We start from the raw sequence: 13,261 nt of genomic DNA on the forward strand, positions 1-13,261 counted from the left end.
TTGAATTCCTAAAAGCTGTTCATTCAAAAGTTGGTTGGGCCTTCCCCCTCCTCATTGCTTTTTTGCAATTTCATTTTAAGGCTAGGGTGACAGCGTGTTACAAAAATAGATGCATCAATGGATTCTTAAGGACTCAAACAGGGTGGAATAGTAATACTTGGGTGCTTAAATCCACGTTGGCATCTAAGAGGGGGAGTAGGATCTGCCCGTTAGTGGGTATTAGGGGCCATTGTCACTAACTTAATGTGAGTTCCCAGTGGTATGTGGTGACCAAAGGGGCTACCACAATTTTATGTTCCACACATAAGTGGAATGAGGTGCCTAGTGCTGTCTTAGTCCACCCTGATTATATTAGCAAGGAACACTGAGTAGGAGGAAGAAGGTCATATGACCTGGATACATGACACTGATAAGACTGTTTTTGGAGTATGGTGTCCAAATCTGTACACCACATTTCCAAAGTCTATTGAAAAACTGGAAAGGATTCAGAGATTTACCTAAAATTAAATTTTAATTTGTGGCCTTGCACACTTGTCTTTTTAAAGAGATGATAAAGAAGTAGAATAGATTTGGTTTACCTAAGAGAATGTGAAGAAAAAAATTGATCATGAACATACCCATGGAAAAGATGTCTGACACTTTTAGGGGTTTGGGTTGTAGCTGTGTTAGTCTAAGGACATAGGCAGACAAGGTTCCTTGAGTGAATTTGATATCTTTTATTAGACCAACCCAAATGGTTGGAGAATAGTTATTAAGCAAGCTTTCGGGTTCAAAAACCCTTCGTCAGGCTAAGGAAGCTTCAGCAGTTGGTGTGTGCTCTTCCTGGATGGAATGAAAAGTAAAGAAGCCAGGGGCTGGGCTGGGCTGGGCTGGGCTGGGGAGGGGAGTCAGTTGCCAGGCAGATTATAATGTATCAAAAATCCAATGTCATGTTTAGTCCATGATCTCTAGTATCCAGCAGGTTGATGAAATGGAGCTCTTAGGCTTGTCTCTGGGAAGTGTTGTGTAAGTTTCCCTTGAGGATCAGGACTGAGGGGCAAGGTATAGACTTGAATGGTATGTAATTATCTGCCCCCTCTTTTTCCTTTTGCTTGTCCTGACAAACTCTTATTAATATTTAAATAATATTATCTCTATTTTAATGTTTATTTCAGGAAGATTTGCTGGTTTTGAGGAAAACTGTAAAATCCTTTCTGGCTGTCTGCCAGCAATGTCTGTCAAGTGTCCACACTTCAGTCAAAGAACAGGTAAAAGAAATGATGGTCCCATGCTCTTTACAGAAGTTTGATTATTGAACCATAGTAAGACTCAAAAAGGCACTTGTTACACAAAGCTTGTGATTAAACAGTTAGCTGTGTGCTGTCCTTGTCCAGACACTGAACAAACATTAATAAAGGCTCCAAGTATCATGGCATACAGTCAGAATAAAAATCAGCCTTGGTATAACTGTACTGAAAACATGACATTGTTAATTGATTGCTTAGAGTGGAACAATAATTCATGTTTTGTATTCAATAAAACACAATATCCTTGTGGTACATACTGGGATAATACCCTGCTTTTGTGCATGTACCTAGCCTGGGAGAGTAATAGAGAACTCAGGTATTTTGTGTGTTGCAAGACATTAGTTTCAGCAAGATAGTATTATACGCTGCCCCAACACAAGAAGCATCTCCTACTAGCAGTTCTTTTCTTATAATTGAAGAATTCCCAGAAGCCCAGTAAGGTTTTAAGCTCCACTGTTGCTGTGCAAAAATTTCTCTCTTTAGAAGCAGACATGTTGTTCTGAAGAATGTTTTTCTTCAGATAGATCTACTTATTAAAATCACAAAATGTACAAGAATTGTATTTGGCGAGTTATTTTAGTTCTCAAAGCTGATCTCATTGCAACTCCAAGCAAATTGATTGGGGCTAGAGGAGGATACCATGCAGTAGTTTTATACATGTGACTGCAGTGATACAAATGAACTAACTCACCCCAGCTTTGACACTGTATGGAGGCTTAAAGTTAGAATGGTTTTGCTGCACTTGTATCACTGCAGCCTCATGCATACCTAACTGTTACAGCTGCTGTCTGGCTCAGAGCAGCAGCTCCCCCTCCCCTTTTGAAGCTGCTGCAAGTACACATTTGTTCATACTTTGTCTGTATGAATGGTAGTTGTATGGCTAAGCAGCAGATTTTCATGCTTTAGTGTGACTATCCAGTATCGTATTTTAAATATTGGGAAATGCCCCACCTGCCTAACAGGTGGACAGTGCTAGTATATGCTATTTTAAACACAGAAATAAAATAAAGTATATATCTTTTTATCAACATGGCTTGCAGTATATTCAGAAAACATTATCAGTTCCATTTGATAAGACCAGTGTTCCATGAAAACTAAACCGATTTGTACTGTCTGCTGCCACCATTTCATTTTTCTCTGGTTGCATTCCCATATCAGGAATTTGCAGGGTTTTGTCCAGGATTGAAACCAGGCTAACCAGCTCATAGTTAGCTTCCTTAAATATTAGTAAATATTACCTTTTTTTATAGTCCTGTCAGATTTCCAGTGTTCCAAGATTTATTAAGTGTCAACATAAATGGCTCAGAGACCTCCTTAACTAATTATTTAAAAATTCTTGGATGAATGGTGCTCTTTCCCCTGCAGACTTAAAATGTTTAACTTTACTAGTTGCTACTTAAAATCCTGTATCATTACTATTTTCATAGAATATCTTTGATAACCACTGTGGCGAAGTACAGGCAGTCAGAAAGCCTAAGGTTAGTCTAAGCTGTGTAGATAGAACCAATAAGCAAGCGAACAGACATTCACTTTTGATTCCAGAAATGCAGCCACATGCCTGCAGTGACCCAGGCCAGAAGATGGGGGCATAAAGCATACCCGGCTCAGCTGGAGCGGACAGCTTTGGCCAAAGCTAGTCCACCCATCCTGCGACTGGGAGGCGCAAAGCATCCTGGGATGCTGGGGGACTGTGATTTAACTTGAATCTGGAGGGGATCTGGGACAGAAGTTCGGGATACCCATTTAACCTAAATCAGTTAAGTCTGATACTACATCCATCCAGGATTACCTTAAACCAGTTTTGGCCATTTTGAAAACAGTTTATGTGCCCTGAATTTCTGTTGTGTTACAGATTTAAACTGGTTTCCAATCACTGCTGAAGGCTAAACCAGTCCAGTCAAATGTTTGTGTAACCTGCTCTTGAAAGTTTCCAGGCGTGGAGGGTGCCTGTAAGCATGTGGGGAAGCTGCTCCGATGCACTGTAACGGAGCATGCTAATTAGCATGCCTCCAGTAGCCTCCACATTTTGTGTATCAGCATCCCCATACTTCAAAATGGTGATGAGCATGTTTTAACTAAAGCTCATTTTACACACTTTAGTTAAAGTGCCCCCACCATTTTGAAGCGGAGGGGTGCTGATACATGAGATGCTGCGGGTGCTTTAATTAGAGTGGCTCTGTGACCAGAGGCCTACTTTATTCCTTTTTTTCGGTTTTACTCAACCACACTGTATCAAAAAGATTCAATTCCATCAGCCTAATCATCTTAGATGCAATGTTTTTAGGTGTTCTGAATCTCTAAGTTTACGTTTGTTACCATCTGCCATCCACCCTATCTAGCCATCTACCCCCGTTCCCTACTAACACAACAACACAGACTGACCTTGGTCTCCCTCCACCAGACAAACACCAATCTATCTTTTTCTGTGTGGTACAAGATATCCTATTTACAAAAAATGAAACCTGCAGCCACGAAATACTGTAAAGAAACACGGAGAAGATTGTCACAAGAATGACCTGAGGTTTGAAAAATGTGCCTTAAAATAAGAGACTAAAGAATTTCAGTCTGTTTTGTACACTGAAGAGAAGGTTGGTGGTCACTCAATCATTGTATATACATACCTGCACTGGGAAGGGTATCTGGCAAGAGAGGGCAGTCTATATGGACAGCCTGATAAAGCACCAGCCCCTCAGTTCTTCGATTGCCTCTTGGTCCTGACATCTAAAATATTCATCTCCTCAGCCAAACTATTTGTCAGACACCTTGGCCTGGGACAACCCTCTGGATGGACTCAAGTTACCTAGTCATGCCACTGTTTCATAAAGATCCAACTTAATTCCTTATCTACAGTTAGACAGTCCACTCCAAAATGAGACTGGAAATTAGGCCTTACTAAACTGTGATGTCCCTTTAAGACCCAAGTGAATACATCCGTTCCTTAAAATTGTTTTCACTGACTGTCACCTGCATCAGAAGAGTGACTGAACTCCAGGTATTAAACATCAGTTCATTCTTGTGATTATTCATGGAATCTTTCCCAATGCTTTCAAAGTGTAGACAAAACACAATATGCCAACAGCAGTCTCACTATTGGCATATGCAGAGAATACTGCCACCTCCCTACTCCTATGGATATTCCAAAGATTACATTACCCCTTTTTACTCTCCCAGCTTTTCATTGGGTGCTAATACTCCAGTTGGTTCCCTAAACTGCCAGTCCTTTTCCTAAATAGTGTCTCATAGCCTGTAACTGTGACCTGGATTCCTTGATGCATTATCCTGCACTTGTTATGTACAGTAGGACCCAGATTTTTTTGCATCTGGATAGTTTGCAATCTGCTTAGTTAGCAGTGGTTGCTAGATTAAGAGTAAACCACTCAGCTGGTGGCTGCAGCTTTTACTGCAAGGGGCACCACTTCTCCAGTCACCTGGAATTTGTCAAAAGTTTCATGTAGCTGATGTAGAGAAGTGCTGCATTTAAAATAAAAACCTCAGCCATCAATCAAAATACATCCACGCCCACACAGAGCTGGCTGCAAACCCTTACGGGTTAGGATACTAGCGCTGCAAAGAATCTGGGTTTAATTGTACCTTAACTTACTAAGCAGTCCAGATTGCTCAGTATCAGTGATCTGACCTGATCATTACTTGCCATCCTGCCAAGTCTCTGTCATCCACAAACTTCATTAGCAGTGATTTATACTTTCTTCCAGATAGTTAATAGAGATGCTTTATAGGACTGGGCCAACAGCTGCTTCCTGCAGGACTTGACCAGATCCATAATCATGAATGATTCCTCAAAGTTAATGTATTTTGGGATTGATCTGCTGGCTGTTTTTTAATCCATTTAATATATGCCGTATTCATTTTTGCTGTTTTCTTTCAAAAGGATAGTAGTGTCTATGGACTTCTTCCTAAGGCTTTAGCTGAAGTGCTAAGAGATTTCTACGTGAACCATACTGTCTTGCTGTGGGTATTGCTCCCTAAACAACATGACTACTCGGGGGAAAGTAGGAGAACCCCTTATATGTTAAACAGGAAGATAGCGTATATGTAAATAGAACTTAAGTATTTAGGAAATTGCCTTGACCAATAGTGTCCAATGGAGATTAAAGCCAAGAGAATTGTCGCCTCACTCTGAAGGTTCTTGGAGTAGATCATGGTATATAGTGATCTGTGCTATGCTTTAGCTAAAGTCACAGCTTCTTTAATGTAAGCCTTAGCAGTATACCCCACACAGATAAGGACACTTCTGTAATGCATGTTAGAAATATAGGCAGACAAGGTTCCTTGGGTGAATTTGATAACTTTTATTAGACCAACCCAAATGGTTGGAGAATAGTTATTAAGCAAGCTTTCGGGTTCAAAAACCCTTCGTCAGGCTAAGGACGCTGCAGCAGTTGCTGCGTGCTCTTTCTGGATGGAATGAAAAGTAAACAAGCCAGGGGCTGGGCTGGGCTGGGGAGTCAGTTGCCAGGCAGATTGTAATGTATCAAAAATCCAATGTCTATGTTAGAAATATATTAATTTTGGAGATTCATAGTCATTTGCACATTCACTTAGCACTACTCACTGCATCCCCACTTCAACTAAGCATTTAAGTGTGTGAGAATATATCTTTATTTAGCAAAGCATATAAGTATGCATTTAACTGCAAGTGCAATCTTTAAATCCTACTGAAATCAATGTAATTTCAAGTATGTGTTCAAATGCTATGCTGACCAGAAATGTTCTGTGGAATTGGTGCCTGGATTTACTTCCTGTTCAGGTGGTAAGTTTGGGAGAACCATTTTACAACAACAGCTAAGACAGGAATTCTGCAATTCTAAGTGAACGCAGTTGGCTGTGAGATTCCAGGATTCAGCCACCATGGAATTAGTGTTCCTCCCCAGTGTGGAAACAGAGAGGTCCCCTTGACAGACCTAGTTACTAATAACCAAGCTATCCATTGTTTCCAGAAAGTCATTGCCTAAAAGTAGTATGCATAAATCATTGACAAATTTGCATATTAAAGAACAGGCTGAGTTAGATTTTGTCCAAGAATGTAAGCTTCCATAGCTGCCTTCAGTAATTTTTTATCTGGAACATATGTAGGCAGCTATATAGTATTATCAGCATTACTTTACACAGAATTGCTGCTGGGATGTAAATTCAGAGCAAGACTCAAGGCCAAAAGAAATTTCATGAGTTTCAATAAAGGATAAGTGCAAAGTCCTGCACTTCAGATGGAAGAAGCTCATGCACCGGTACAGGCTCGGAACCAACTGGCTAAGCAGCAGTTCTGAAGAAAAGGACCTGGGGTTTACAGTGCACAATAAGCTGGATATGAGTCAATAGTATGCCCTTGTTGCCAAGAAGGCAAATGGCATCCTGGGCTGCATTAGTAGGAGTGTTCCCAGCAGATCAAGAGGAGTAATTACTCCCCTCTATTCAGCACTGGTGAGGCCACATCTGAAGTACAGTGTCCAGTTTTGGGCCCCCACTACAGAAAGGATGTGGATAGGTTGGAGATAGTCCAACTGAGAGCAGTGAAAATGATTAGGAGGCTGTGGCACATGACTTCTGAGGAGAAGCTGAAGGAACTGGGCTTCTTTAGTGTGCAGAAGAGAAAACTGAGGGGGGATTTGATAGCAGCCTTTAACCACCTGAAGGGAGGTTACAAAGAGGACGGAGTTAGTGGTGGCAGATGAGAGAACAAGGAGCAATGGTCTCAAGTTACAGCAAGGGAGGTTTAGGTTGGATATTTGAAAAAACTCTCTCACTAGGAGGGTGGTGAAGTACTGGAACAGGTTATCCAGAGAGGTGGTGGAATCTCCATCCTCGGAGGTTTTAAAGTCCTTGAGGTCCCTTCCAACCCTAATTTTCTATGATTCTATGATTTGCTTAGTTAGCAATATACTTAGGCCTATTTCCAGATTATGAAGCTACCTCAAATTTGTTTGTCTTCTCATGATGTTGTTTAATTTTGGATGTCTGTAGTTTTTCCAGCCTATGTTTTTCTGAGAGGTAACTTTACTTTTGTTTTTGTTTTAATTTTGTTATATTCCTTTAAAACTAGGACTAAGACGAAATTCTACTTTTCATCTAGATTTCCTGCCTGTTTTAACATTTTTACTTCAGGGCTGCAGTATAGTCAAGTGAACTGAGCTCAAACAAACTCTGTCAATAGCCTCCCAAGCTGGCCTTGAGAAGAGGAATGTCTACCCTATTGTCATATCTATAAAATGGGAATAATAATACTTTGCGTAAACTTTGAGAAGTACAGGTAAAAGTCAGTATGTAAGAGCTAGGTGATGTTTCTATTGCTTCTCTGTTGCCAATTAACAGAAACACCCCTAGAATTTTAGAGAGTCAGTGCAGGGATCTGTCACTATCTCTGTGGAAGAAGCCATTGTTGCCAGATCATCCCTGCAGATAGCTAAATGCAGCATCTGGTTGGAATACTTTCAGTCTTTTGTTCTTGTAAGAAAAACAACAAAGTTACAGGGGTTTTGTTTTAATAGAAAGAAACTAAAAGTTTAAGCTAGTGAGTACAAGGCAGAGGGGGGAAGGGGATGAGGCAATTTTTAGCTGGTGTCTGGTGCCTGTGCAGAGATGTCAGACAACACATACAGGTTATATACATGCAATGTGCTTACTCCATGGTAAATTACCTTTACTGTGTAGTAAATCATTCAAATCTCAAGTAAAGTTACTCATTGAAAAATTATTAGTAATTTTATTACGTGGGAAAGATACCACATGGAATGTATAAATGCATCTATTTCCTTAGTCAGTTTTATCCTGGGGTGGCAGTTTACCCAATGCAATCCGGCTCCTAAAACCTCCTGCAGAGTGCGTTTGGGAAAGCTCATCATGGCTAGGGACAGAAATTATACATAAAATCGTATAAGTGATTGGAAATGGGTTCAAAATCTGTAACACAACAGAAGTTCAGTGCACATAAACTGCTTCCAAAATGGCTGAAACTGGTTTAAGATAAACCTGGATGGATTTAGTAACAGACTTAACTGATTTAGGTTAAATGGGTATATTGAACTTCTGCCCCAGATCCCCTCCAGATTCAAGTTAACTCATAGTCCCCCAGCATCCCAGGATATTTTGCACCTCCCCTGCAATCCTTTCCCCCCTCCCCCTTGTCGCAGGGTGGGCAGGCTAACTTGGCCCAAGCTGTCTGCTCCAGCTCAGATTGCATGGGGTGCTTTAGCGTGCCCACGCGCGCATCTCCTCCCCCCCGCCCCAACCCACCCCCCCCAACTTATGACCTGGGCCACAGCATGCATGTGACTGCATTTCTGGAATTAAAAGTGAATGTCTGTTCATTTGCTGATTGGTTCAATCTGTGAAGCTTAGTCTAACCTGCAAAGATTGAATTGATTTAGCCTTGGGCTTTTTGACTGTCTGTCTTTAGCCCATGTTTCCACTCCTTACTACAAAGTACATTTACTACAAGTAAAGCCCAGTGTAAATTAGACCATAGTAATTGTGTTACATGTCTGCAGCCATAGAAGCCAGAGGTGCAAAACTACAATTTTGAAAATTCTGTGACCCTCATTGACATAGCATACATGTCAGATCATCACCATTATTCATTGTGACAGTAAGTTAATTGATTACTGGTTGGTGTGAGCAAAATGTCTGGAGATATTTCTAGTATATAATATTTGCAGAGGCTTTTAATCGTATGACTGCGTTATTTTGTCTTTCAGGCTTTCATGCTGCTCTGTGATCTCTTGATGATTTTTAGCCACCAACTTATGACTGGAGGCAGGGAGGGTCTCCAGCCTTTGGTATTTAATCCTGACTCTGGTCTTCAGTCTGAACTCCTTAGCTTTGTGATGGACCATGTCTTCATTGACCAAGATGATGAGAACCAGAGCATCGGTATGCTTATCTATTATCTGTTATACTTGTCCTCTCTCACTAGACACACAAAAGAACATTAGTATACTGAAATGTGTCCAGTGATGTTCTCCTGTCATTTCCTCTTCCCTAACTCGTTTTGCAGGTTGATATAAGACACTGATTCTCAACCAGGGTACCATGGCACTACTAGATTTACAAACATGCTTCACGAGATAAACCCAGAGATTTCAAATAGAAATCCATAGTTTGTAGTCTTTGAGTTCTTTGCAACAGAAAAACTACCCCATTCTTGTGTAGTTAAAGAGAGTTAAAACTAAGAGCTGGCATTTTCTAAGGGGTGCCTCACACTATCCAGGGTAGCCTGGAGTCTAAAAAAGGTTGAGAACTACAGATACGGGGTTTGTAATTCTGTACACTATATAACAGGTAATGGTATCAAGTTGACATCCTAAGGAGAGTTGTTTTCCTTCAGAGGATATGGGCGCGTGTAAATTAACATAATTATATACCTGTAACTGATCTTTCTTTATTGTATGTTTTTCTTAATGCACCTGTGTTTGATACCACAACCCTAAACCAACAGTAGGATATTTCACAACTTTTTTATGGACATCCAGGAACTTCAGATATTTGTTTCTTGAACTGCCATCTGCTTAGTATAGCTTGTCTCTGTATCTCAGAACCTGAAAAGCAAGCTTGTTTGACAGGTGTCTTTTTTTTCATTAGCTGATATTTCGCTGTCTTCAGGCTTCCTACCTGCCCTGTCCTCCATACCAAAGGGATCTACATGGGAATGTACCAGTTTCTTAAAGCTGATTGGTTGCAGGATTGTTCCAGGGCATTACAGGAGGAAGAATATTGCTGAGGAGGAAGGAGCATCCAAAGGTTACAGCCTTAGCGTGAGATTCAGGAGACCCAGGTTCAATTCTGGCTCCAAACCAGACTGCATTAAGTGATCTTTTGCTTTCACTGGGCACCAGGCTCCCATTTGTTAAATACATCCATTAGCACTTCTTTAACTCACGGATGTGGTCAGGAGATATTTATCAAGAGCTTGGAGGTACTCTGATACTGCAGTGGTGACAGGCCTGTAGTAGGGGGTGCTTGACCCCTGGCCCGTGGAGCCATGTCATCTGATTGGTGGGACCACCACCAGCTCCAGAAATTTGGCAGCAGCAGTTAAAGCTGCTACCACTCCCACACCCCCAAATTTATGGGTCTGTTGGGAGTCCTGCAAGAGAGGTGATATGGCACATGATCCTCCCAGCTTAGGATATGGGTATGTGGTGCCCAACCCCATACACCGACCCTGCACAGGATCAGCCAGCAGACTGCCCCCGTGCCATTCATCCACAAGGCTGAAAAGTTGGGCATCACTGGTCTTTAAGTTTACCCTAGATAGAAGGCATCCACAAGTCTCGGTTTCCATTATGCTAAGCAATATCCATGCTGTTGCGAGTAGCTGCATTGGCTGGGTCTCAGCCCTGCATGATTTGGCTTTGTCTCTGATTTGCTGAATGTGGTACTTATTAAAGAAATGGTACAGTGAGTATATAGAGAGCCTTTAATCGCTGTTAGCAACAAAGATGGGCACAGGGGTTTATATATCCGAGGTGGGATAAAACATTTGCATATATTTTATACCTTTTATCCTGTTCCTATACACTGAACATATAAAACAATTCAAATCTAATTAAATAAGAAAATCAATCACCAGTTACAACACAGATATCCATACAGATATACCCTATTTCACTACTTTTGGTATATGTACAACTAGTTGTCCCCTCAGAGTTAAACCTCCCTGCAAAGCTCCCTGTGTTCCTGGAGTATGTGTCACTTGACTTACCCTTGAAACTCCCTCAACGTTGTATTTTTGGCATTACATTTCTCAACCAAACCTGGTCATATTCCATAAAGAGAAAGGAAGCAGCCCACTTACTTAGAAACTGATACTTCATTAAGCCAGATGAGGCAGGGAGGTCTGTTCAGAGATGTGCCCTTGCTGAGCCAAGGTTTTGCTGAAGCTTTACAAGAAGGCTAATGGCATACTGGGCTACATTAGTAGAAGTGTTGCCAGCAGATAAGGAAAGTGATTCTTCCCCTATATTCAGCACTGGTAAGGCCACATCTGGAGTACTTTGTCAAGTTCTGGGGCCCCCGCTACTGAAAGTATGTGGACAAATTGGAGAGAGTTCAGTGGAGAGCAACAAAAATGGTTAGGGGGCTGAGGCTCATGACTTCTGAAGAGAGGCTGAGGGAACTGGGTTTATTTAGTCTACAGAAGAAAAGACAGAGGGGATTTAATAGTAACCTTCAGCTACCTGAAGGGGGACTCAAAAGAGGATGAAGCTGGAGTGTTCTCAGTGGTGACAGATGACAGAACGAGGAGCAACAGTCTCAAGTTGAAACGAGGAAAGCTGAGGTTAGATATTAGGAAAAACTCTCACCAGGAAGGCAGTAAAACACTGGAACAGGCTACCCAGGGAAGCGGAGGAATCTCCATCCTTGGAGGTTTTTAAGACCCAGCTAGACAAAGGTTTGGCTAGGATGATCTAGCTGGGGATGGTCCTGCTTTGAGCAGGTGGTTGGACTAGATGTGACCTCCTGAGGTCCCTTCCCACCCTCATTTTCTGTGATTCTGTGCCTGACAGAGACTTTAAAATGCCCCATTTGTTTAAATACTTAAAAAAAAGAAAATAAACTGGTGAGTGATTACGGTATATACATACTTTAAGAGAAAGAAAATGCCGCATATTAAGGACCTCTTTTATCTACCAGAGAAATGCTTCACAGGAGCTAGTGGCCAGAAACAGAAGGTGTATAATTTTCATATCAGCAATCAGGCACAAACATAGTGTCAAACATGAACTATGAAGTAACTCTAACATTAGCTGAATTAAATGTAATAGCCTGTGATACATAGAGGTCAGATTGGGTGATCTCATGGTCTCTTCTAGGCTTAAATTGTATGAATTATGAAAAATTGTCCCTGTCTAAAATAGCTGACATACTAAATAATCTGGTATCAGGGACTTTCGAATGTGAACTAAAGTATTTAGTTATACTTTCCTTGATCAGTCTTTCAATATGCTGTAATCACTTTCAAGCCACTTTGACAAAGTGGAGCTAATGTTGCTGCCTCGCATTGTCTTCTGCTCCCTGTATTTTCTCAAAATGTTCTTCGAAGGTCTCCCAGCATATCCATAAAAAACATGCTTGTGATAGACTCTTCCTACACCCCTATACATTCACATAAACCAGACAGTATAGAAAAGTGGTGCTTCAAATGCAGCACAGCCATGCAAACATAACTGTGCTCCCTTAGTGAGGCCACATTCTTTCAGAAGTGACAAATATTTGCCTAAATTCTAGGAAACTGATCTTAAGACCTCTTCAAATGCCTCCTCTACTATGTCAACCTAACTGTGCAACTGTCTATCTCTATTAAATTTCCCTTCATATCATACGGTTTGCCTTAAGGGATCCATTGGTCTGTATGGACAGAAATCCTGTCATGGAGCTGCAGGGAACAGACAATAAACCTCATTTTTAGGAAGGGGTTTTGTAGTCTGATTGTTCCCAGTTCCTACCATCATTTCCACAAAGCAATGTTTGGATGTTTGCCTTGTGAGTGAAGTAGCCCCATACCTACTGTTCTAGGCCTTTGGGAGCATCCTTGTTTTTTCTTGTCCCATTTATATTACTTTGAGGTTAAGTGGGGTGACTTAATTCAGTTTTGTAACATGCAAGTAGGGATGCACCAATAGAGATTTTTTGGGCCAATACTGATAGCCCAGGAGCTTGAAGAGCAGTGTCCGGCTGCTAAGTCTGTTGTGGTGGAAGGGGAAGGGAAGGGGCAAGGGAGGGAAGATCGAGGCCCCTGCGGTGAGGGAGTGGGGCTGGGGCTGTCCAAGCTGCCAGGCCATGCTCCTTGCTACCTACGTGGTGTGCTGCGGCTGCACGCATGCACGGGGCATTTATCAGCCACATTATCAGCCACATCAGGCAAAAAAAGCCAATTTCCAATACAGTCAATTTTCTTCATATCGGTGCCGATCCGATACCAGACCGATATATCGGTGCACCTCTACATGCAAGTCTAAGGG

At 41.5% G+C, this 13,261-nt stretch overlaps 1 protein-coding gene across 2 annotated transcripts in view; it reads left to right on the forward strand.

The window, feature by feature from the left end:
• Nucleotides 1-13,261, forward strand: part of STAG1 (STAG1 cohesin complex component) — a 304,994-nt gene that overhangs the window by 261,490 nt on the left and 30,243 nt on the right. For both annotated transcript variants that reach the window (XM_059730741.1, XM_059730742.1), the window contains 2 exons: nt 1,155-1,247; nt 8,996-9,170. In XM_059730741.1, the coding sequence (XP_059586724.1) occupies nt 1,155-1,247; nt 8,996-9,170 (268 nt within the window). The remainder of the gene's footprint in view (nt 1-1,154; nt 1,248-8,995; nt 9,171-13,261) is intronic.

Source organism: Alligator mississippiensis, chromosome 7 (assembly GCF_030867095.1).
Source record: "Alligator mississippiensis isolate rAllMis1 chromosome 7, rAllMis1, whole genome shotgun sequence".
In the NCBI taxonomy this organism is placed as follows: domain Eukaryota; kingdom Metazoa; phylum Chordata; order Crocodylia; family Alligatoridae; genus Alligator; species Alligator mississippiensis.